Source organism: Alligator mississippiensis, chromosome 3 (genome assembly GCF_030867095.1).
Source record: "Alligator mississippiensis isolate rAllMis1 chromosome 3, rAllMis1, whole genome shotgun sequence".
Taxonomy (NCBI): Eukaryota; Metazoa; Chordata; order Crocodylia; family Alligatoridae; genus Alligator; species Alligator mississippiensis.
The window spans coordinates 243,124,666-243,151,725 of NC_081826.1; the positions used below are offsets into that span (position 1 = coordinate 243,124,666).

The following is a 27,060-nucleotide window of genomic DNA, read 5'->3' on the forward strand; positions in this document are numbered from 1 at the left end:
CAGTCGCCACGTAAACTAACTGTATATCTACTCTACTCTACAAATAGGTATAGGTCTGTGTCAGTTTTTCTAGTCCTGCTCTGAAATGAGGACTGACATTTTAAAAATTGGCCCTTATTTCTCAGTCTTATTTGTTATTCTTCCTAGAAATGCTAAGGAAAATATTTAGTAATTGGAGATTAGGTTTTAGGTAAAATAATGAGGTAATACGCACAAGATTCATAGGATAGATTTACAAGGGGAATTTCGGCCAGCTTTGCTGTACCACATTTTTGAGCACCTGCTGCCATGTGGAGATCACAGCCTTCAACTTAGGCACCTACTCTCCCTATACAAAGAATGGAGAGAGCTAGTCTCCCCATAATGGGATTTACAAAAGCCAAAACACTGAGCTAGGAGCTGCCTAAGCTGGCAGTTAGAAAATCAAGGAGATGGATGGGACATAAGCCCTAGGTACCTGTCTGTGCTTGGGATTCACAAACATGAACCCTGTCCAGGAGTGAGGAGGTGTCTAAGTCAGGTAAGCCTTTTTTCATCAATCCCCCTACAGGGCACCAGTGTGGAAGTCAGCCAGGAATTTCAGTGAACTCCCACAATTCAGAGCAGCACCTTGGAGTCTCATGCCTTTCGGCAGAATGCCCTCAACACTGATCTATAACATAATCTATGATTGGTTTCTCTCCCATGGAAGCTTTGCATAGATAACTAAATATTCACTGGAACCTGATTTTTTCCTACGTCTCAGATGAGGGTGTAACCCACTAGGCTATTGAATCCCTGTCTCTCTTTTGGTCTTTCTCTGATCTAACAACTATTTAATTATGTATGAAAAGTGGAACAGCATCACCCACCGAAACTGAGAGAGACCCATCCTAGAATATTCAATAGAGAGCCCAGTGCTTCAGGGATTCATCTAAGAACTGGAAGACCTTGGCTCAAATCCATGCTTCAAATCCAGCAGTAAGGATTTTAGTTGGATCTTTCACATCTCAGGAGAGTGCTCTAACTGCTGAACCATTTAAGTTGAAAAAGGGGAACCACCTCCTTCCTCATTTTTATGGGTATAGGTCGGCTTGCAGGACATCTGCTACATTGGACCCTGCATGCAAGATAGGTAAAGGGGTGTCTAGTTTGTGAATCCAACTGGGTTTCGATGTGTGACAGCTACCACACAGCTCAGGCTGTTATTTGATTTAGGCAGTACCTTAGGCAGCAATTCAGATGTCTAAGGGACTTGGGTGGCCTAAGATACCTGTGATGTTTTTTGAGAATCTAGTTGTAGGGCTCATGTGCCCAAGAACCCTCTCTAAATCTAGCTCAGATTTTAAGGCCAAAAGAGATAATTATGAATGACTATAATGAGAAGACACATAAGGTCATCTAGTAATTCCTGAACTAAGCTCCTAAATCTGTAACCAAATTGGTACATATCTTCTAGGGAGACATCCAACCCTGATTTCAAGACTTGAAGTCATGAAGAATGTATCTTGTCCATTGGTAATTTATTCCAAAGATAACTTATCTTTGCAGCTAAAAACTTGTATCTTATTTCCAGTTAATTTTTTTCTAATGTTAGCTTCTTGTCATTTGATTTCATTATGCCTTTCCTATAGTGGAGAGCTATCTTGTGTCACATATCTTCTTTCTCTGGCAGTACAGATAGACTGCAATAGAAAATCACCCCTTAGCTTTTTCTCTTTGAGATAACTACATTTTGAGCTCCTTAAGTTTGTGATAGTAAGTTATACCTTTCAGATCACAAATCAGTCATGCATCTTTTTATGAACCTTATTCAGGTTTTCCAACATCCTTTTAAAAATACAATCACTCAAACAGGACACAGTATTCCAAGAGCAATCTCACTAATGCAGTCTTCAATTGTAACTTCTCTAACTCAGACATGTCTTGCTCTTAATCCATGTCCAACCTATGGAATCTCAAAGGCTGGCAGTTTAACACTTTTTTTCTCAAGTATTAAAATTCTTAATTAAAAAAAAAAGTATTTTCAGAGAATCTCATATCTCAGAATAAAGTTGTGACAGCCTGGAAATTTTCCACAGTTTTGTGTTCTTTGCAAGAGATAACAGATGATATACTGAAAAAGTAACAGTCTCCACAGATACTTGACTGAAACTGAGGATGTATATCTCCTATGAAAATAATGAACCTAATAATGATAGTAGTGGGCTATGCAAACGTATCTTGTGCCTTATATACAATTATGTAAACAAAAACTGTTATATTTCTGTGTCTTTGTCTGCCCCACACTCTTATTTATGCAAAGGGATGTGCCTTTACATCCATCTACGCTGAAATAAAATGCAAAATGTTGAAGGCTCTGAAAATGCTGGTTTGGTGTTGCAAAATCACATTTCAACATTGTGAACACAATGTAAAAATCAATACACCATTAACGAGGTAATCAAGTCACAGAAGTTCTGGTGAAGTATAATTAGATGCTTTGAGCCAAATTCTCTGCTTAAATAACTGCACCAGTTTCATCGGGAGAAAATGGAATTACATCAGCAGAAAATGTGGCCCTCTATTTTGAAATACTGTGTGAAAATATGGTGGAGTCTGTTCAGGTGACTGATTTAGCCATACCTTATGTGCTTATTGTATGTTTTTTGAACCAAATCTTTATAAAGCTAGTATAGACTCTCTGAAAGGAAGGATGCATTACTCTGGGTCCTACAGTAACATTACTCTGATCCTCTCAAGTATGTTTATGGGTCAAAGTGCCTAATACATATTCCCATACTGGACAGTAAACTGTGTGCACATACCTCAGTCCATGACTAACCTATACCTGGTTGTTGCCAATCAGAGTATAGATATATGTAACAAACCATTTGTGGGGGACCCCCAGAACCCCAAGTTTCTCTCCTCTGTTCTGCCAGCTGCCCCAGCTGATCCCCAAACACATTTGACTGATACTTTGTAAGAAGTATGGTATTCTGAAATCCTGGTAACACTCAATTTAATGGGACAAGCTAAGAAATGAGTAGTAACCTCACCACTGAATGTTCTTACTGTTCGCAATTTTAGCCAGGATATAAGCATTATAATTATTTTTAAATGAATGTATATTTAATAATATGAAATGGTGCTGCTTCAGCACAGTCTAATGGGATCATTTGGCTTGGATCACTAGGAGTCAAGTTATCAGTTATTCTACAAAATAACTCAGTGAATGTCCTATCTAATGTCTACACAAACTACTTTCATATTCTGCAAGGTTTGCTTGTATTTATGGAAGGTTTTTTTAATACCTTTTTCAGAGCTCTGAAAAATATGAGAAGAAATTAAGTTGTTGCTGAAAAACCAAGCAGGCTGCCATCTCTTTTTCTTTTCTGGGCTAAAGTCCAATTTGCACAGCAGTTGCAAAGAAAAAGCAAACGCATCACTAGATTCAGCGAGAAATATTGTAACAGTATGTAATCTCTGTCAAGATAAAATTGCTTTGTGATTTACATTACAATAAATCCTGACCTTTAAGTGCTGCAGACTAAGCTAATCTGTGAAGTACTTTATTCTATCACTGAATCAGCGTGTGAAGCTGAAGTGAAGTGACTATATTTGTCCCACCATGGTGTTGTTGAAGAGTATGTATAGAAGCAGATTATGGTGCCTCTATACATGTGTACTCTAACAAAGGGCATAATTGAAATATTTAGCCTGTTTTTCCACTGTGAATTAATAAAATTAATTTCACTTCTTGTTTACCTATTATAGGAAGTATAAATTAATTAGTGTATAAGTATCAAGGACCCACATTTAAATTAACAAGTCAGGAAATGAAGAATTAAGATTAAAAATCCGGGCTGATACTCTGGCCTTAATTCATACTGTTGTGCCTCTCCTACTCTCCCTCTTTCTTCTTCCTTTCATTTTTTGAGCATTGCAATTTAAGTGTCAGCCTGGATTTTTCAGTCCAAGCTCTGAATTTTTGGACCCTTGTCTAAGTCAAATTTAAAACTATGTTTAAGTGCGGGTTTTTTTATAATGGAATTACCTCTCTCTTCTTAAGTTAGTATTTTTGTTGTTCTAGTTGCTGAAAAAATTACCTAGAATGAATATTTCAAGAATTCTTTAATTATTTATTTACCCAATACTCCTTACCAGCAAACACATAATGTTCACTAGATTGGGTAAGTATATAATCAAGTAGTTATTAAAACAGGGATTCTTGACACATTCGCCCATAACAGAGCTGTTAAGTTTTATTGTGTCACAGTCTACTTGGAACATTTTTAGTCTATGCATTTATATATGCACTTACAGGCATTCTTATGATTATAAAGCACTTAGGTCCTTTGAGCCAATCAGATCTCTGTGTTAACGGAATATTCTTAACTCTATAATTTTGCATAGAGAGCACCTCATGCTGTGGAATGAACTGCTCTGAGGGGCTTTTACTGTTACTATTAGACCACCTCATTTTAAATTGTTGAAAAGAAAGAAGAATTTTAATATTAATAAAATTTGTACTTTCTGTTTCTTCACGTTATTCTTTATTTTTAATTTATATGGCTTTCTGAGGCTGCTCATATATGCATTATTGTCCAGTACATTCACCCTCTGGGTAAGGTATTCAAAGCAGAGCTTTGCCTTCACTGGTTTGTGTACAGTGCCTAACACTTTTGGGGTGTTGCAAGAAACAAATAATGACTAGAAGAACAATTCCACTTTGTAGTCCAGAACCAGGCAGGGAGGCACAGAGAAGGTTAAAAGGAAACAGATGCTGAAGATGAGAAAGTAAACAATATGCCATGATGTATAATGGAGTAGAAAAGGGAAAAAGTTACATAAAGGCAGAAAAGGGAAAAGTGGTTTAATAAAAGCAAAGAGCTGCAGTAAGCTAAATGCTTTAAAATGTAATACATCTGAAGTTGATTGTCAATTAAACGTCTCCTGTTACTACTAAATACTGCCTAAAACACAACACAACTCCTTTCAGTTATGGAGAAAATCTTTTTGTGGGTCTTCTGTGGGAATATTTTTTTAACCTGAACCAATTTCTTTTTGATTATTTTAATTTTTGGTTTGTGGAAATTTGCAAGATTTTCATATTTTGTTCCAATTCAGAAATAGATTTTTTTTTGATGCCTCAAAACCTTTCCCAGGTTGGAAAACCCATTGTTTTGAAAGGGGCCAACTAGAAATTGAGAAGTGATAAGTTAGGGCATGTGTGAATGACATGAGTGTTAATGTAGAGCACCTGAAAATTTTGAAGTGGCTTTTTTTGGTGCATTTTTGTTTGCACGACGTGACATTTACGTTCACACAAAAGGCGCTTTCAAGCAAGTTAAGCCTTGTGTGTCATTCCCTGCAGATTTCAGTGGGGGGAGTCAAATACTAATTTACCCCCTGTAATGTCTTTCCTAATGTATTACAGCAGGAGGCTCATGTAAACCACCTGGGCTCCCCAGTCCCCACCCCCAGACTCTCACTGGGCAGTCCTGACTTTCACTAGGAGTCTCTCCTACTCACAGTCACGGTCACCCCAAAATCCTTGTTACTTGCACCCGCCTATGCTTGGTCGGTCTGGTCTCCCTCCATCAGTACGCGATCCCAAAGACCCCATCCCAATCCCAGAGACAAGCTGCTTGAATCCTCCCCTCCCATCCCTTTCCCTTCCCATCCCACCATGTTACAAATATACGTGTTTTTTCTTTCATTTACTATAGCTGCTATGATAACGGCTATGGTATCATAAAATATTCAGGCTTTAGAGTAGCGGGCGGGTGGGTGGGTGTTTGTTGCCGACTTGATTGGCAATTGCTGTCGTTGATGTTGGTGGTGGTGAGCTCTCCTGGCTTTTTTTTTTCTAATGGGGGGCTCCCGTTGGAACCCTCCCATTCCCTGCCCTGGTATTCTGTCAATCTGTTTGTGTAGTACCACATCTGGCTTTTGAAGGTGTGTTGTGAATTGTTTTATAAATGTTTTTGGAATGTTTTTGAAAATGTGGCTTGCTGTTCGGCTTGGTCCCCCCCCTGCCCCCGCCTAGCCTGCCAAGAGCTATAGTTAACCTTCTCACCCACATAGAGGGGGGGGGGCTCATTCAGATGTGGGTGATGGTGAGTAATGTCCCCCTCCCCCAAACCACTAACAGTCTGGAAACAGCAAACCCTTAGCCCAGTCCAGATTTCCTCCCCCTTCCCCTGACTGTCCTCCTTTCTACCTCCCGTTCGCAACACTGCACGCTCCTGTAGACAGACACAGATTTAAAGTGTAAATGAATTTATAAATGTTGTTTTGCAGGATCACGGAGGCATATCCTTTCCTGTTTGTGAATGTCCTCCCCCTCCTCGCAAGACACAGCACTGACATGTGAATGCTGTCAAAACCCCCCATACGGTTTGGAAACCCCTTCTCATTAAAGCCATCTATGACTTGCTGCAGATTTGCCATGTGGATAATTTTGTTTCCAGCGATCTCATTAAGCAGCTGTCATACCTCACAAGTTGCCAGCCCGACCACGTAGGCAGCCATGCCAAACTGGTTTGCAATGGAGGCTGAATGGGCTGGCCAGTTTCATGCTGGCCATTGCAACCCTCTTGTCTGGTGGGATGACCCGATGCATGTTAGTGTCCTGCCTTGTGATGCGGGGCCTCAGTATCAAGAAGATATGATAGAACGTCTCCCTTTTCATTCGGAACATCTCCAGGCACTGCTGTTCGTTCCAAGGCATCAGCACAATTCACTCCCACCAGTCCAAGCTGCTCTCACAGGCCCACACCATACGTATTCTGGTCCTCCTCAGGTTTTTCAACAAAGCCCGATCAAATTCCACTTCTTCACTTTCCTCTGTCTCTTCCAAGTCCTCTGGGTACCTGTATCTTCTTATTATTGTCATTAATGCTGTTAAACCAGGAACACAACTTGTCACTGAACACTGTAGCACAGCTCCTATCAATCTCAAGCGTTTCAGCAGTAATCCCCAGGTAAACAGAATTTGCAGAAGCACCTCCTCCTCCTCCTGCTCACCCATGTCTTCCATATTCTCCATGTTGGAGGACTCTTCACTGCATTGTTCTCCATCATCGCCTATGTAATTTTGGACTGGGGTACATGTCTTCTGATACCCACCCACCACTCTGTTTCCTTGAGGTTTCTGTCTCCTGGAGTTTCTTCTCTGACTTGCGGAAGGAAGGAAGATTTTAAATAAATAAGGATAACAGAAAGTAGAAAGTAGAAAATCCCACCCCCACACCTGACTGGACCCCTCCCTCCCTAAGCTTTGTGGCCTGCAAAGATTCTAAAGTTACAATGTAATGGAAAGTAGCATGGCCTTACTCAGCCAGCCAGCTGAATTGGGCCATTCATCTCCACCTGAGGGGGTCCCTAGGGGACTGTGCCTGGGGGCCGCCACCTGAGGGCCCCCTTTGGGACCATGCCTGGGACTCCCCCCCTTGACCCAGCCATCTTCCTGCTGGGACATGTTCAGTAATGAGGAAGGTGGTGCAGGATGCCTCCCTCCCTCCCTCTCCCCCACCTCACCCATCCATGGCCCAACTCAGCAAGCCAGTGGAGTCCAGCTATATATCTCCACCTGAGGGGGCCCCTAGGGTACCATGCGTGGGGGCTCCCACATGAGGGGGCCCCTATCTGAGGGGGCCCCTCCCTCCCTAACTAAGCTTTGTGGGTGGGGTTGTTTAGTCTTCTTTCTTGCAAGAAAATGCTGGCTGCCCACTAGCACTGGCCAAACATTTGACCTCCCCCTATCCAATAATAGTCGACCCTTTCCAGAAATGTCACGACTTCATAAAAGTTGTGCAGTCAGCAGTAACCAAGAAGGGCCAGTAACCAGGAAGGGCCAGTAACCAGGCTGGCTGCCTGCCTCCCTCTCACCTTCCCACCATGCAGCCCTCCATCCATCCATATCATATCAAGGGATTACTCAAGGGACCATGGGAGCATATTGTGAATCGGTGTTTTATCCCATTGTATTGTATTTGCTGGCAATGGCTGTACTTTAAAAAAAAATTCACCAGTTGACTACCAATGGCACCGTTGAGTAAAAAAAAAATGTCTATACTGTTTTAGTTTATTGTGATTTCTCATGGTTTCATAGTTTCATAATTTCATAGCTGGTAGGGTTGGAAGGATCCTGAGCAGATCATCACATCCAACACCCTGCCATAGGCAGGAAAGAATGCTGGGGTCAAATGACCCCGGCTAGGTGATTATCTAGCCTCCTTTTGAAGACCCCCAGGGTAGGAGCGAGCACCACTTCCCTTGGAAGTTGGTTCCAGATCCTAGCCACTCTGACTGTGAAGTAGTGCCTTCTGATATCTAGCCTGAATCTACTGTCAGTCAACTTGTGGCCATTATTCCTAGTTACTCCTAGTAGTGCTCGGGAGAACAGAGACTCTCCTGTTCCCCCACTTCTCCACCCGGTAAGTTTATAGACAGTCACCAGATCCCCTTTCAGCCTTCACTTGTGGAGGCTGAACAGGTTCAGCTCCCGTAGCCTCTCTTCGTAGGGCCTGCCCTGCTGCCCCCCGACCATGTGAGTAGCCGTCCCTTGGACCCTCTCAATGCTATCAACATCCCTCCTGAAGTACGGCGCCCAGAATTAGATGCAGTCCTCCAACTGTGGCCTGACCAATGTCGCATAGAGGGGGAGGATCACCTCCTTGAACCTGCTCATGATGCATCTATAGATGCATGACAAGGTATGGTTAGCCTTACTGACCGCATCCTTACATTGGTGGCCCATGTTCATTTTGGAATCAATAATTACTCCAAGATCCTTTTCTGCCTCTGTGCTGATGAGAAGGGACTTCCCCAGCCTATAGGTAAGCTGCTGGTTCTTTCTCCCTAGTTGCATTACCTTCCACTTGTCAGTATTGAATACCATCCTGTAACCTGTCCAGATCTAGTTGTAGCCTTTCCCTCCCTTTTATCATGCTCACCTCTCCCCACATCTTAGTGTCATCCATGAATTTGAACAAGATGCTTTTCACCCCCTCGTCCAAGTCGCTGATGAAGATGTTGAACAGTGTGGGCCCAAGGACTGAGCCCTGGGGGACCCAACTGCCCGCATCCCTCCAGGTCGAAAATGACCCATCCACCACCACTCTCTGACCCTCATGCCAATTTGCGACCCATCTAACTGTGTAGGCATCGTTGCCACAGTTGCCTAGTTTTTTAATGAGAATGGGGTGAGAGACAGTGTTGAAGGCCTTCCTAAAGTCCACCGTAACACCTGCGTCTAAAGATTTTGTGACCTGGTCATAAAAGCAACCAGGTTGGTCTGACAGGACCTGCCCCTAATGAACCCTGAATCCTTTGAGAAGGCTAAGAGGAGAAATATGGCAAGGGAGAAAAAAGAAAAAAACTCAGACAAAAAGAAGCTGTTTTGGAGCTGTGGCAGCAGGCGTTAACCCCAGCCCCCCACCCCTCTCAGTGACCATGCATATGAAATGCATTATAATACATTAAAGACTTCCTAAGTCTTTAAAAACTTGCTAAAGGCTAAAGGCCCTGGGAGGTGTATGCATGAAGAAGTTTTGCAGATTGCCTGCTTGCCGCTGGGGGGTGGGTGGGCTTATTTAGTCTTTTTTCTTACAAGACATGCTGGCTGCACTGCACCCTAGCTAGCACTTAACAAGCCTTCAACCTCCCTCCCTCCAATAACAGTAACCAATAACCCTGCAACTTTTTGCAGCTTTTTGCAGCTCTTTCAGGTAATGCCATGACTCCATAAACCCTCCTCCCACACACACACACACAGCATCCTCACCATGCTGAGGTGGGCGTGGTCTCCAAAAACCAACCCAACCACCCACCCACCCCAAAGAAAACATGACATATATACAGAGCAAAAATAAAACACTTTACTGAAAACACTGCAGCTTTAATAATAACTATATACAACTTAACAATATAATATATATACAAAACGTAAAAAACCACCCCTGAAAATATTTTCACTCTACTCCTCTTTCTATCTTCACTCTACTCTTCTTGTCACTTGGCTTTGAGCTGGTTGCTGCCCCCAGTGAGTTCCACCTGTGAAAATTTTCTGCGAGGAAGTGGGGGAAAGGAAGAAGAGGAAGAGGAGGGGAGTTTGGCACACAATTGAAAAAATGGACTTTTGCCCCCTCCCCCCCCTGCTCCCACACACACAAGGTCAGTGGGACATATTATATTACTTAAATATCACCTGGGACACTGCATATCTTGGGCATCGGGTCTGGCAGGCAGCATTCTGCCCCTGGACTTTTAGTCACGGTTCTGAAATGGAATGTGGTGAAATTCAAAAGTTTTGCAATACCGAAGGAAGTCATGTAACCACCCACTCCAAAGTTTCAAACTACTTGCAAAAAACCTTACCATTACAGTAATGCTGCAGCTGTTGTCAGGAGCTATGTCCACTGCAGTGGTAACACACGACAGGGGGGTGTGGGGTCAAAGGTGGAGAGTACATTGTGGTGGGGTGGGAGGACAGGAGGGTACATGGGCAGGGGGGAGGACATATACTATAGGTGGCAGGGGGGCATAATAATTAAGAGGGGGTAGAAAATTAAGGGATTATTTGTCTCCCCCATTTTAAAATAATAATTAGTCTGAGTGGACCCGTCCCGACCTGAACTGCATATTGTGAGGGAGGAGTGAGGAGTGAAGGAGGGTAAAAAAGAACACACAGCGGCACCTATAAATTTATTAGGGGAGGTCAACAGGGAATAGGTGGCGTGCTGTTTACCAGGGCGCTCCAGTGAATGACTAGGAATAATGGGTGTAACCTAGTTGAGAGTGGATTTAGGTTAGATATTAGGAAGAAATTTTTCACAGTAAGGGTGGCCAGGATCTGGAATGGGCTTCCAAGAGAGGTGGTGCTATCACCTAGCTTGAAGGTCTTCAAGAAGAGGCTAGATAGTCACCTGGCTGGGGTCATCTGATCTTGGTCCTTTTTCCTGCCAGGGCCAGGGGGACAGACATGAGGATCCATTGTGGTTCCTTCCGACTCTACAATCTATGAATCTATGAACCTACTGGGTAAAGGCCGGAACACAGCACCCCCTTGTGGTGAAGGGAATTAATTAGAAGTCTTTGGAGTCTCTTGCTGTTTGCATGAACAAATCCACAGTTGGAGCAGTGTAACTGGAAAGCACCACAAATTGACACATCTCCAAGTAGTGTTAGTTTAAGGTGCTAAATGGACTTTGGAGAGGCGGGAAAACCTGGATCATGCAAACACAAATGCAGTTGTGTCAATGTAAATGGGAAATATTGTTTCATCTACATAAGCCCTTAGATAATTAAACTTGATAGCTATTATATAAACCAGTGGCTCTCAACCTGTTTTTGGACTCAAGGCACCCCTCCATAACTTTTATGAATTGAGGGGGGCACCTAATTTTAACGATTAATTTCTGTATTACAGTGCTTCCTTCCTTGCAGAGGGCCTGGGCAGTTTGGATGGGGGATTGGCTAAGCAGAGACAAGCCTGAGTTTATGCTTATCTGTTTATCCCCTCATACCCTGTGGCACCCTTCAAAGGATCTTACAGCACTACAGAGTGCTTTGGCATCCTGACTGAGAATCACAGGTATAAACTCACCATGCATATGTAATTGTGGTAAGGTTTTTTTGGGTGCCTGGTTTTTTTCTCTCTCTCATGATCTGTAACCTTTTGTGCTTTATTCTTTAAACATAAGTGATGTGTCTTTTGAAACTCTCTTCAAAGCTCATCTGCTTCTGTGTGTGTTTGTTCATATCTAACTATCTATCATGTGTCTCCTGAAAAGGTAAACTGTAAATCAGAGGGCTCAGACCTTTAGTAAGATTCTGGGAACTCATGCATTTACGGTATGGTGGGAGTGTGAGGAGTCAGGGCTAGACCCAGGGGTTCCAGCTCTCTGGAAGTGATGTTAGACAGAGGCTGTAAACCCTGAGAGTTATCCTTAGGCTGTATCTATTTCTTTCCCAAACCTGAGAAAATTCACTTGGTACCTGAAAGCTTGTCTAACATCTCTCCTGACAGTAAGTTGATCTAATAAACAATCAACCTTACTAGAGACTTGAAAACAGACACAGTGCCTGCGCTTTGTTCAGACTCCACAGTCTCTAAATGTTGGAGGGGTCAGTGGGACCTTGGCAGCAAGCTGGTGAGTGCCTGGGAAGGGGCATTCAGCCAAAGTATATTGCAGCTGCTTTTTCCTAGCTATTTTAAATAGCAAGTAACATCATTTGAAAGTGCTCATGACAAGTTTTCACTTAAGAAAAAGATGTGGAAGGAAACCATTTTGAATAAGTAGTCATGCCAGATTCTCTTACAGGGTTTAGGGACAATGAGATATTTTTCCATACAATAATTCAAATATTTTATCAGGACTTAAAATATATGGCTCTTAATCCATTCCTGTCATGTTTGCATTTTTTTTCTTGCTTCCCATTCATTTATGGGTTTTTTTCATTCCCCCTTATAGATCTTCTTTGTCTTTCTTAAGTTTGGGAATAGATATTCTGGAAACATGAGAATATGATGCCAAATACATGAGAATGACACATCAGAATTTTTTGTTTTGTTTTGTCATTTGATTTATTTCAAATCCTTTGATCACCCACAAAAATGGTCATTACCACAAAAATGGTCATTAACAGGATTCTGTAGCCAACTGACTTAGTAAATTATGATATCCACTTCTTCCCAGACATGGATCATTTCATGTGGGCATCATTCTTGGGTACAAACCCCAAATTTAGCTGAGTCATTTTGCCTAAAATGCATGCGGGATAAAGGATCTTTAGCATCCCTACTCTCAGCTGCATATTCTTCCCAGCTGTTGTGATCAGTTGCGTAGAAGACTATCTTTGGAAGGAAAAGGGCTAGACAGTTTTTTAAATGAAAGCAGATATTCTCTTGTAGAGGGAACAAAGGCCAGTTCTGTTAATAAGAGGCTTGCATGAACAGCCACAAGCCTCCTTCAGTTCATCTGTGAATTAGCGGGAGTAAACAAAAAGTTTACGTAGTATAATTATACGGATTTTACCCTAGATCAGTTTAGTGGAACTTTAATGTCATATGGGCAGGATTGCAAATTTAAGTTGACTTGTGATTTTCATTCAGTAGGCCAGGGCAGGCTACATCTGTCACAAACAGCATGACATCAGCTTGTGAAAGCAGATTTTTGCATGCCCTACAGGCAGAGGAAGAAATGCTGGGTAGCAGCTACTTGTAAGAGATAGGAAAACTCAGAATTAAACACTGTGAATAAAAAATAAAGTCTCTCTTTCTGTCCTGGATTACTATATATACTGATCTGGACAAAAAGAAGTAAATGCAAGCAGTACATAAATCGCAGCCTGTATTTTCCTACCATATTTAAGATTTTAGAAGATGTGGAAGAGGACAATGACAATACAGCTCCTTTCATGCTAATAGATCTCAAAGTTCTTTACAATTCTATTCATACTGGACCACCAAAACATGCAACCTGCATAAGTACGGCATGAGAGACAGCGGGCGCGTCTATATGAAACACTTACTGCTCACTAGCATAATAACACTGTGCATGCCAGTCAAAAACCATGCTAATAACACTACTGTGCAGTGTTATTAGGTTACTGCTCAGTAACCATCTCAAAAAAACCATGCACCAGTGCTACTGTGCAGTTACTGTAGTTACTGTGCATTTAGTTAGTACTTCATTAAGCAAGTATTAAACTAAATGCATAGTAACTACTGTGCATTAATGAACAAGTGGACATGCCTAGCAATAACCAAACACAGCAGAACAAGTTTTGCAACAATGCATATGGAATTAATTTCAAGAATGTATGTTAAGACAAGTTTTCTATTTAGATTAATGTTTTGGGATATGCACGGTAAGAGATTTGGAAAAAAGAAAGGTCCAGATTATACACTTACACATATGAGACTCCAATCTCCACAATAGTTTCTGATGTGCACTTATGTATGGAACAAGATTTTGACACATCTACCTGATTTATTTGAATAGTTAGGTATATAGATCTCTCTCTGCTCTCTCTTTTATTTACAAATATCCAGTTAATGATGTATCCATTACCATTCCAAGGGAGAAAAATATTTTTTTTGGGGGGGGAGGGGGGAGGAATACAATTTCTGCCCTTTATTTCTCAGCATAGTTAATAAAACCACAGTTCCTAAAGTATTCTGCAATTCTTGTTTCAGTTGAGCTTTAAAGTGCCCCTGCTGCCATTTTTCAGCACAGGGATGCTGAAATACACATGATGCTGGAGTCTGCTGGGCTAAATACAGACAGTTAAAAGGCCCTAGGCTGAATCAATTTAATCTTTGCAGGTTAGTCTAAACTGCGTAGACTAAACCAATAAGCAAGTGGACAGACATTCACTTTTGACTCCGGAAATGCAGTCACATGCCTGTTGTGGTCCAGGCCAGAAGCTGGGGGGCACTAGAGCATGCCTCCTTGCTCAGCTGGAGCAGGCAGCTTGGGCCAAGGCTAGCCTGCCCACCCTGTGAGGGCTCAGGGGGTTTGCAGGGGAGGTGCAAAGCATCCTGGGTTGCTGGGGGACTGTGAGTTAACTTGAATCTGGAAGGGATCTGGGGTAGAAATTCAATAAACTGGTTTCACCCAGATCAGTTAATTCTGATACTACATCCATCCAGGTTTATCTTAAACCAGTTTTGGCCATTTTGAAAGCAGTTTATGAGCACTGAACTTTTGTTCTGTTACACGTTTGAACCAGCTTCCAATCACTTATACCAGTTTATGTGTAATTTCTGTCCATAGTCCTGGAGTGGGGTAATTACCACATTCCAGCAGACTGGATTAATTGAATCTGCTGTGATGCGCTGTAATTACAGTGTGTCATAGTAGCCTTGATGCATGTGTAAGGCACCCCAAGGTCAGGGACCTGGTATTAATCACACACTAGTTAGTGTAAATTATATTCTGAAGGGAGGAAAGGATAGGGGTGGAGCAGGAAAATCAAGTGGAAGGGAGGGTATAAAATAAATTATGAGAGGTGACTTCATTTGCTGGGTTTAATTATTGTATGACATAAATGTGGCAATGTGGCATTTTAGGTCATAAATATAATCTTCTGGCATGACTAACTGCATGTCTTAGATTGTGTTAATAAACAACAACTATGTATCTATATACTATAGCCACCATACAGGGGTCCCATATTGTCATGCAACTACATTAAGCTTTTTTTAATAAAGCTTTTAAATCTGTTCCTTGAACAATTTATAGGTCAGTTCCAAGGAATCTGTTAGTTCTGCTTCATACAGCGTCTGAGTTCTCATCGGTTGGAATTGTAAAACATGATCCTCTGCACTATAAAACAACCAGTTCAAACAGGTTCTCGAGAGCCTCTTAAAGGTACAGTTCCCCACATCCCTTATCTGAATACAGAAGTCATGTCTTCTCCACAGCTGTAGTGCCCCCCATTGTTTTTCTGAAAATCATTTACAACAGAAATAAAGTGTCATGAAATGTAAGTTATAAAACTCAGATACTGTAAAAGAGGCAGCTCACAACATTTTATATTTTTATAAATAATTTTTGCAGGTCTGCCATTTTGGGTTTTATACTCCATAGTTAGGACTTGACAGGCTAAGGGATGAGCCCATGGTTTCTACCACTGTAAGTGGTACAAAAACAAACAAACAAAAAATCAGACAATAAGTGACAGGGGAATACAAATTAAAAATGAATGGTAACATTGCTTGATATGATGTACAGGTTGGAATAAATTAGGTTTGTTTAAACTACATACTCAATAAACAAACATCTACAATAGCAATTAAGTCTAGAGTTAATTGTATCTTCATCTCTTACTTAGCCAGTTGCCAATCTTAGTTTTACATGCTATTTAATGGAGTCAGAACAATAACATTAAGGCGCACAGAAAAATAATTCTTATTAAGAGGGGAAAATAAATACTCTGAGTTTATTCTATCCCTGGGCACTATGAACATATTGGCAGCTAAAGAAAAAAACAAAGCAAATGCTCAAGCTGTGGAAGCAGTTTCCTATCTGTAACTTCCTAAATGATACCATAGTTGGATTTACAAATTGGTTTCTGTGGTCTGCAGCTACACAGAACAGAATAATTTGCAGGCAGCTTTTAGACTGCAAGAGTATTTTTAGATGCTTTGCGGGCAGGGTATCAATAACTTTGTAACACAGAGTTAGAAAAGAATGTGCAAAATATAGTTAGTGACCGCGAGTACTTTATGAGCATTTGATTCTGACATACACAATATAATTTACAGGTATGCAAGTTACATCATTACAAAAAAACATATTGAGAAAACAGTAACAACAGTGAGAAAAAATCCTTTGAACCATGGCTTGAGGTAACCACCCCAGAAAATGAGTGATAGTTTTTACCAAATTTTCTCTACAAGTGCAGCCTTTGGAGGACTTGTACAACAAATTATTATTATGATGATGATGATTATTATTATTATTGTTGTTGTTGTTGTTGTTGTAGATTGTTATAGTAACAATTTAATACTCACTGCATTACTGGCTGATCCTTACTGTTAAAAGACTGAAGAAAGCTGCCATTGCTAGGTTTTCCCTATCCACTTGCAGCTTTGTACTGAGCAGAGGATGCAGGGTAGGAATGTCTTCAGGATCAAAAACTTTACACTTGTCACAAATACGCATGCCTCACTGGAATGCTGTGCTATTCATTTTTGCTTTACATAATCAAAACAGAAGAAAAAAAGTTCTGTGCAGTTCACAATATGAGCATATACCTGATTATAAGTCAGATTTGATGTTTGTACACATCTTACTAGTGTCAGGAGGCTGGAGAAAGAAACATTCCTATCTTTGCTGATATATATTATTGGGCTGGAGATTTGATTGCCCTGAGATGGCTGCATTCTCATGAGACAGTCAATAGGAACTCCTGACCCTCCTCCACAGAAGAAAAGTTAGATAACTTTGGGCATGTCTACATGTTGCCCTATGGTGACATTGTTACTGTGCTGTGCTTTAGTACTTCCAAAAGGAAGTACTGCGTTATGCATACGGCGCAGTAACCACTCATACAGCGCTGGATACATGGCACACAGTTATTTTTAGCTGCTACTTCACCATAGTGACATGCTATAATGGGGCAGCGTGCCACTATGGTGAAGTAGCTGCTGGTCACGGGTACATGGCCGTGGATGCTAAGTTGTCATAGTACATCACTACCACGATGTAGCATTGTGTATAGATGCTCCCTTTGTAGTGCAAATGCCTAAGCCTAGACTACGTTAGCACTAATAGTAAATTGATGATCTACTTTTGGCTAATATAGATGAGACCTAACTGGTCTGATAAAGATACTCTATCAGAAGGAGGGAATGAATACCACTGAGACAAGTCATAAAAGACAGAATGTTTAATTTTGAACATTCAAATGAAACATTCTGCAAAAATTTCAACCAGCCATCTTGCCTTAAGGTTGGGAACAAGAGAAAATCATGAGTTCAGCTGTGGATTCGGAATATTTGCAGTTTTCTCTGACTTCTGCAATATGCCGCAAATTCTACAAAAATGCAAGACACATCTATGTATTCTATTGCTCATGCACATTCAGGCTGAGACTAAGTGTGGATAATTTGAAACCCAAAACTGAACATTCTTGTAAGTTGGGAGCACATGAAACCAGAATATAATAATGAAGACTGTTTAGTAACCTTACCTATGACCTATGGTAATTAAAATTGGTTCATAGAGGCCAGATGACTCTGGTTCAGAGGGCCTGATCAAGCTCAGATACATCTATTTTATAGCCCAATTCAACAAGCCCCTTAAGCATGTGCTTTAGTCCCACCAAGTATCAAGTGTCTTGCTGGATAGGACTTGACTTAAATGTGTGCTTGAGTGCGTTGCCTAACAGAGGCTTTCACACATATACTATAATCCAGTGCTCCAGTGTTTTTTCTTGATCACATGATTTTTTAAAATCATCAGTCTGGATTGATGACCCTAATATTTGTGTGCATATATGCCAGGTCTGTCATAAGGAACCAGCTCATTTAGATCACCAACAAGTGGAAAAGAAAGTAAGGATCTCCAACAATTATTCCATATTTTATCCAGAGCTTTGGCAATTACTTCTAGGCCACTGCAAAACAAACTGAACATTAATGTCCTTGTACATTAATAGATGAAGCAATGAGCCTCTGAATTAACACGTTGTCAGTTTTACTCAAAAGTGGGTCATTTGAATTTCATGTAATTAAATACAAATATGAAGGCAAGCCCTTGGCTTCTGTTTGTTGTGATCTGCACAGACTGTGTAAGACCCCTGTCAAGTGATGTAATTTTAATAAGAATTAGACCTTACAAAAGTCAAAACCTGTACTGAGCAATTTTGTGAAACCTTAGAGTAAGTGCATAAATATTTCAAGAAGACATAAGGGCACAGATTCTTTGTTTCAATGAGGTTTCATTCTACCCAGCAGAGGAGGAGGCAAACAAGGAGCCAGAATTTGGTCTCTATCTTACAAGTCACAGATTAATTTAATTGCATTTTGAGCTCTCAGTTATCCATCTACTGTCCTCAGAAATATTGCATAAATATTTGTAGCAGAGAAACATGTCTCAAACAGGTGCAACACATTTTGTCTCTTATTTCTGTCACAACCTAAGGGTGTGATTTTGTTTGTGTGTGCTTCGGCACTGCTAAATTATTTCCCGCCACTTGTAGCTTTCTTTGCAGGGTGCATTTCTAGGTTGCAAAAGAGAAATGCACTGTGCAAGGAGTTCCCGCCATTCGCATGCAAATTTGTGTCCCACTATTGGCCAGTTCTAAATTATTCCCACGTGGTGGCTAGTGATTGGCTTGCTAGCCGTATAAGAGGCTTGAGTGGTTTCCGCCCAAGTTGGAGGACTCCACAACCATCTGGAGGAGGAGAACTTCACATCTCGTGAAGATCTCTAAGCGCTGCGGAGCCTATCGTACCCAGCGTGTATCTCAAGAAGGCTACAGGGGTCTGATCAACCTCTGGCCTCTCCCCGTCGCCGCCTGATCCCTTGACGTACCCTTCCCTGCGCGCAAGTTCCACGGAGCCTAGCAAACTTCGTGTGAGTGTATTCAGAGCTCTCTGCTTCGAGTTATTTTCTTCGGTTGACACGACGGGCTCGCGTGTTTAGAGCCTTCAACTGGATTGGGCTAGAAGGTTCGCGTGGAAGGAACTGTAGTCCGCCTCTCTTCTTTTCTGTCTGTAACTGCAACTCAAGCAAGTTTTCCTGCCTGCACCGCGACCATCTTCGGTGTAAGTAAAATAATCTTAAATCAACCGCTAAGCGTCTGTGCCTAATTCTAGTCCGCCGGCCTGCATTCCCCGACCCGGCGTGTCCGGGCTGCTGGCCACAGCCCGCCATGCGCCCCCGAGGGCCTCGGACCGCTCTCGACCCGCACAATTTCGTTTGAAAAGCCATCATTGTTTCATGATACTTCTGCTGAGTTTGCAGCTATCAAAGAAAAGCTTTTCTAGGTTTTTGGCATCTACCATCTACCTTTACAGTGAACCTGGTGTTCAGAAAGGAGTGAAACATGTGGCTTTTTTTTACTGGACCCAGGTCATTCCTACCCTTCTTTCTATCTTAATATTTTTAGGAGTTAATTTATTACTAGGGGAAAGTGCTAGAATAGATACATGATAGTCAGCAGCAGTGCATGCTTCTTAATTACCATATCTGAGTGGTATTCTGCAGTAAGAAGCAGCATTAAAAACAAGCTTTTTGCTTTCTTAGTTCACTCTCCCCTAAAAAAAAAAAATGGATGCAGTTGTTTGGGATTTTAGACTACAGAACAGTATGTTTCTAGGAATATTCAAATTTAGAAAAAAATCAAACTTTAATATGTGTTATTGTATATTTTTTATTATGGCTTAGTCTTTAGCATATATGTTTAAGAAGGTAAACTATACTGTTTTATGTCTCTGATGTAATCAGTGTGTCATTGTTGGCAGAAATATATGTACTATGGTTAGCTTCAAAATATGTCAAAAGAGCATTTCCAGATATGAGAGATATGAAAAGGTCCATCAAACTCATATGACAGTAGTTTACTTAGCTGTTTAGATAGCAGGGTCAGCCTAAGGAGCAGCTCAACCTTCAGTGAGCTGCAGGTAGGCAGTAGTTAATAATCTGCCTAACCTGAAGCTTGGGAGTCAGCTGCAACTGTTGATGATTCAGTAAATGAGGGTGGAGTCCCAGAAGGGGTGAAGAGGTCCAGGAGCAGTGTGGAAAGGAGAGAAAATAAGAGGCTGTGGGGCAGAGGCAGAAGTACAGAGTTTGGATTGCCTTTCTCAAGGGCAGAAGAAAGGTGGTAGGTTTTAGTTTTGTTTGTTTTGTTGCTTACATACATAGCAGCATTAACATTGTACTTACCTGAAGGGATAGGAAGGGCTGCCCTGCAGAGAGACAGAGTTTGTCCCAGTAGGGATAGCGTCTGCCCTGAGGGCAAGTGAAGCTGCTTTGGAGGTAGTCCTCTTTGTAGTGGGAGGAGTGATGTAACCCCAGCAGGGGTTAGCAAAAGCCTGGGAAGAGTCCTGGCTGCAGATTGGCTGAGGAGGCTTATTTAAAAGCGGGGAGCAGCCCTGCCCACAGGGGGAGAACAAAGGGAAGAGAGACAGACTGGTGGTCAGGGAAAGGACCTCACTGCCTGCTGCATGGAGACCCCTGGAGCTTGAAGAGGGATGCCAGCAGCAGGGACCGCCCACAGATCCAGTGCAGGGGCACAGATGCAGCTCTCTGAGAGACCAAGCCAGAGGCAGTGCACACAGGGTCCTCATAGTTACCCTGGAGCATACAAGTTATAGGTTGAGTGTGTAAATAAGTTCTAGATAGTTTATTAGTTGGTGTATCAATGTATTTATTTATTGGTACCTGATTTATTGTGGGTGTTTCTACACATCACCCTATGGCGACATAATGACACGTTATGTCACCATATGACATGCTGTGTTGCTGTAGTGATCACATAGGTGTACACATGTGTGGTGGTGTGAGTCTGCTACCCCACACACTGCCCAAACCCCTAAAGCCTGTCCCAACCCAGTCCGGAAGAGGCCTGGGTCAGAAGGAGGGGATTGGCACTTATTGGGACAGGAGTCTGGGCTGGAGCCATGCACAGTGCAGCCACTTTGCTTTATGAACTCCTTCTGGGCTCAGATGGGCGGCGTGCAGCTGATGACATCAGCTCGGTGTGCAGGGTGCCAGAGAGGAAGGAGAGGAGGAAGCCTGCTCTGGGCTGATAGAGCCTGGGGGCAGGAGGCTCGCCCTGGCCAAGGTGGCCAAGGAAGGCAAGACCCCAGTGAGGGTCTGCTTTGAATGAGTCAAAAAAGAGAGCTGGGAGGCTCTATGTTTTAGGGAGAATTATATTATGCCAAAGATAAGGAATGTCACTATAGAGGAGGTCTTGTTTAGTTGTAGTTTGGTTTCTTTATTTATGATAAAATAGTTACAAGGAAAAAGAAGGTAGGATAGGGATATAAGTCTAGTCAAGGGGTGCAGTGATCCTTACTGGCCTACCTGAAAAAAGAACAGCCCTGGATAAGAAGATTACTTCTGAGAATGCCACAGCCAGTGGCAACATGTAGGGGGTGCACAGGGGTGCACGTGCACTGCCTCAGAGCACTGGTGCACCCATCTGTGCTCACCGCTTAGGCGATGGGTGGGGGGGCAGGTGGGAGTACCGGTGCCCCCCTGCAAGCGCTAGCTGATTGCTGCAGCTGCTCCCAGAAGCGGCTGCAGCCACTCCCGTAAGCGGCTTCAGTGATTGGCTGCAGCGATCAGCTGTCACGGGATTGGCACCTAGGGGGATCCCCCCCCCGGTTGGCAGGTTCGGCTGCGGGGCTCCCCACCCCCCCAGTCGGCAGGACTGGTCACCCATGGCCACAGGGACTTGGATAAAAGTGCCTTGCAGTTGGCATCAGAAGTCGGAGATCACAAATCATCATCTGCAATGGCTGGCGAGTGGATGGGATGTAGGGGAGGTGGTGCTGTGAGTAAAGCCTGGACGGGGACCCAGATGAGTTTACACTGAACCCCTCCTCTATACTTTTCATCAAGATGTGGCAAGTTGGGGAAAGGGCCTTGTGTGGGAGGTTTTTTCTCTTCAAATGACAGTGTGGCCAGAGGTGTGATAACATGATTCGCAGCTACATCACTGTAGCAGTGCGCTCCCCCAGTATATGGTGACATAGCAGTAAAATCTAACCATGTGCCACACACAGGTCAGTAACCACCCATACTGCGCCATGCTTTAGTACTTCCAAAAGCAAGTACTAAAGCATGGCACCATAGTAGAGTCACCTTATGGCGACATGTAGATGCATCCATAAAGACTGAATGATCAAAGCTGTGTTGTCAGAGCTTTTAGGAAATGCATAAAAACCCAATATCCTTCTTTTTCTTCCTCTATGCTAGATTGCATTGCTTTAATTCAGCACAGCCAATAATTCTAACTCTACTGAAATTCTGAGAAAGAAGTGTAACCTCCCTTTGTACCATAAAAGGAGACTTTTTTCAAAATGCATCCATCATGGGAAGGTCAGTTATACCTTCTTGAGCATGCTAAGTGGAAGCCATATTGGGTGTACCATTGAGTTCAGAGGGAGAGGAAAAACTATTCTAGTAACAAGGTTGTAGTGAGTGTTGCAGCTGAAGCCCAAAGGCAAATGTTCTGAGAGAACTATCTGTGAACAGTGGCAGAGTCTGGAGGACTGAAAAAAATTGTTCTATTGAAAACACTCACTGATCAGGTTGTGTGAGCTTTAGCTCCTGCTGGTAGAGAAGGAAAAACAAACAAAAAACCTGTCCAGTGTCACAGGAACTGAAGGAGATTGACACACAATTTGGATGGATTCTCTCTGCTACAGAGGTGTGTGTCCCGGTCTGAGCACCTGCTGGAAGAAGTGACACAAGTGTGTTGGATCCATCCAGAGGGTCCAGAGAAGGTGGATCCAATCTGCTGCTAACCAGATTCAGAATACAAGGAGTACCAGGGATGGTGAAGCTAGTTAGAAGCTTATTTGCTACCAAGGAGCAATAATATATATACAAGTATAAACTGCGGTTTTTAACATTTTTCTTTGTATGGTTTTCATGTATTGCTTGTTGTTTGATTATTATTGTGCTTGTTGTTATATGAAAATGATAAATTTGGAATTTTTTTTTCATGATTATTCATGGAGGAGGGCTTGATGCTAGGTGTCCTATGCTGTGTACTGCTGGTTTTTATAGCAGTGTAGTGAAGTCAGAGGAGTTGTGCATTTGGTATGGCATAGCTCTTTCAGAAGCACTTCACTACTTTTGAACATTACACCAATTGTTAATAGGCAAAACACCATATCTATGGCAAAATGCAATTCCGTTTATATTTCAGTATATAAAAGGCAGTTTTTTAGTATCCATGTTACATTTTTGCTATCTATACCATCATAGCAATGAAGACCTTTGGGTTAGGTATTTTCTGGTGGCTAATGAGCATGGCCTAACCTTTAATACCTGTAGCCTGTCACTACCTGTTCTCTCTGATGATCATTATTGCTTTAAGTGCAGGTTCAGGATTGAGAGCACAAGGGCAGGTAGATGGTGTGTGGGACCCCTTGTGCACCTGCACAATTGAAACCCTGATCCTTGTTCCATGAATGCAAGTTGAAAGGTGTGTTAGAACTGCCTGCAGCATTAGAGAGACATGACAGGGGTGATACAAGTGTATGCTGAGTGGTATCTCACAATGTGTTCCCCACAACTCCTAGCTCGTCCTCTCCAGCTTTGTCCTCTATAAGTAGGAAGCCTCTGAATAATTACTCTTACAGTGACATAGCTTTCTTCTTTACAAGTCTGTGGCTCTAAAATCTACATTCAATTCTTGTTAAATAATGAAAATATTTCCCTTTCTGCAATTTGCAAGATGGTTCCACTTTCCCTAAATTTTCAGAGCCTTGTCTTCACTTCACTATTACCTGTAGCTCTAACTCAACTTTGACTCTAACCTGACTGCTGTGCCCACCCAAGTCTCTAGTTTGAGTTTAGTATTTCTTTAAACTCAAGCTGCTTGGCCAGTTAGAAAGCTTAGGCTGAAGCTCGAGCATGTTGATTTTCAAATTAATGCAGTAGGGGCAGTTACACTGTGCTATCACATGCATGCTACCTTGCTAATACACAGTCTAGAGCCTATATATACAGTGTAATTATGAAAGGTCTATCGATATTTAAATCACACATCTGAGCTAGTTTTAATGTAGCTAGTTTGGGTACTGCAACGAGTATGTGGCTGTGTGGGGTGAAACTGCCTGAGTTAAGTATCCAAGATTTCTGGGGCTTTTAGACAGACTATGCTGATAACCATGCCACCCAGTCTTAGTTGTCATTCTTACCTGAGATACCGGGTTTAAATTAGTAAAAGTGTCTAGCCACACTACAATCACACTTCTGATTGTAGCGCAGAGAGATTTGTATGTTTAAGAGGCTTTTGCAAGAACATGTTGGAACCAATCATTGTGTTGTGCAGAGGCTCACGTTCCAAAATGCTGATCACTTAGAATTCAGACACTGAGGTCATGTCTATCCTGCCTCGAGGCAGAGCCCAGGACTGCTGCCAAGAAACAAGGCCTGACTACTCACTCCCGCTCTACATGTGCCCAAGCCCAGCAATTAGGCAGCATAGATGGTTTAGAGGAGTCTTGAGGACACAGCTCTGTCAAAGTATCTTTTCCAACAACACTCGGCAGTTCAATTTACTCCTGCTAAGTAAATTCCCAGAGTGCAAGAACAGAGCAGTGAAAACTTCACCAGAGTGGAAGTAGTCTGGAATAATTCTGTATCTGCTAGCAAATGCTATTGGAAAAAAGGGTGATAAACAGAACAGAACAGCTTTCTGACACTATTTTATATGTCAAACTCAGGAGTGTCAAACTCATATTGATCTGTGGGCCATATTCCCTGTCTTGTAGTGCCAGTGGGTCACATCCACTGTCACCACAGTGGAATCCACCTGTAGCCCCACTGGAGCTGCCAGAGGTCCTGCTCTTGCTGGGGCTCTGGCAACTATGGCAAGAAGCATTGCCACCACAGCCAGAGCTGCTGAAGTAGGGGGAGGAGTTGATGCAGCCAAAAGCTAGGAAGTTAACGTGGATTCACACCCTTTCATCAGCCTCTCACTGCTCTGGGGAAGACATTGGCATGGCCCCTACTGCAGCTGCTTCTGCCAGCACTCCCTGCCCATCGCTGAGTACTGCCCATTCCCATAGCCCCTGGCAATGGAGAACAGTAAACTTGGCAGTACCTGCAGTGAGTGCTGCACAAACACCTCCCCCATAGTAGCATGAGGCTGATGAGGGGACTCAAACCCCATGATTGGGTAACTCCTGACCCCAGTCCTCTGGCCCAAGGAGAAGACAGCAGGCTGGATAACTCACCTCCACGGGCCATTATTCAGCCCACTTGCCCTATGTTTGACACCTATGGTGTATATGGGGCATGTCTACACAAAGTGCTTAACTGTGCAGTCGCATAGTTTACTGTGCAGTAAGCATGTGCATCTACATGTGCACAGGTTTACCACACAGCTTGCTAATTGTGAGTAAATTTAGTACCTGCAAATGCAAGTAGCAAATTTACTTTTGATTTGTAATGGTGCAGTACTACTTGTCTAGACACCTGACTGGGACCAAATCTGCTCCTGGCAGGGAGCTCCCTGCCAGCCCCTGGGCTAGCACTGGGGGTGCAGGGGAGGGGCTAGAGCTCTTCCTGGTGGTAGCAGGGGCCCATTGCAGGGCCCCAGGAAGTGGGGGCCATTTGCTGCCATCAGCAGCAAATCTGTTCCCGCTTCCCTGCATGTGTAAGTGCCTGCCCAGGATTGTTTCCTCATGAGTAGTTTACTAATGAGTAACTGATCCCGGATCAAATGCATAAATGCACCCATGATGTACCTTTTGAATAGTTTTCAGTTCTCTCAGGAAAGGATGAATACCTTGCTATTTTGTGATAGCAATTTGAGCCACACCACACTTCACATAAAAAAAAATGCATAAATGTGTTTTTACTTTCTTTTTTATATTCTGTTTTAAAACCAAGAATTTATTAATAGTCTCTTATCAAGGACTCAGCCCTGCAAAATAACAAGGTTGTCTTTTCAGCAGAAGAACAGATTACCAGACCAAAAACAAATGAAAAGCTTATTAATTGTAAGTTGGATGCCAGCGCATAAGCCACTGTGGTGCTAGAAACAGTGATACTTCAACTGAAAAAAAGAACTATAGGACATAAAAGGCAAAATGGATAAATGAGCTTCCAATTCATAGATTCATAGATGCTAGGGTCGAAAGGGACCTAAATAGATCATCGAGTCCGACCTCCTGCATAGGCAGGAAAGAGTGCTGGGTTCAGATGACCCCAGCTAGATGCTTATCTAACCTCCTCTTGAAGACCCCCAGGGTAGGAGAGAGCACCACCTCCCTTGGGAGCCCATTCCAGACCTTGGCCACTCGAACTGTGAAGTTCTTCCTAATGTCTAGTCTAAATCTGCTCTCTGCTAGCTTGTGGCCATTATTTCTTGTAACCCCCGGGGGCGCCTTGTTGAATAAAACCTCACCAATTCCCTTCTGTGCCCCTGTGATGAACTTATAGGCTCCACAAGGTCGCCTCTCAACCTTCTCTTGCGGAGGCTGAAGAGGTCCAGGTGCCCCAGTCTCTCCTCATAGGGCTTGGCCTGCAAGCCCTTAACCATACGAGTGGCCCTTCTCTGGACCCTCTCCAGGTTATCCACATCCCTCTTGAAGCGTGGCGCCCAAAACTGCATGCAGTATTCCAACTGCGGTCTGACCAGCGCCTGATAGAAGGGGAGCATCACCTCCTCGGGTCTGTTCGTTATGCATCTGCTGATGCATGATAAAGTGCCATTGGCTTTTCTGATGGCTTCGTCACACTGCCGACTCATGTTCATCTTGGAGTCCAATAGGACTCCAAGATCCCTTTCTGCTTCCGTTCCACCAAGCAGGTCATTTCCTAGGCAGCAGGTATGCTGGACATTTTTCCTCCCTAGGTGCAGCACTTTGCATTTCTCCTTGTTGAA

General features: G+C 42.7%; 1 protein-coding gene across 8 annotated transcripts in view; it reads left to right on the top strand.

The window, feature by feature from the left end:
- The window catches only part of CETN3 (centrin 3), a 195,439-nt gene that overhangs the window by 43,273 nt on the left and 125,106 nt on the right, over positions 1–27,060 (top strand). For 2 of the 8 annotated variants that reach the window (XM_019483243.2, XM_019483253.2), the window contains one exon: positions 3,282–3,512. The exons of 5 other annotated variants lie outside the window; for them this stretch is intronic. In XM_019483243.2, coding sequence (XP_019338788.1) covers positions 3,282–3,309 — 28 coding nt within the window. In that variant the 3' untranslated portion in view covers positions 3,310–3,512. Of the gene's footprint in view, positions 1–3,281; positions 3,513–6,264; positions 6,405–27,060 lie in introns of those variants that run through there. One more of the 8 variants, XM_019483251.2, reaches the window with a different exon arrangement.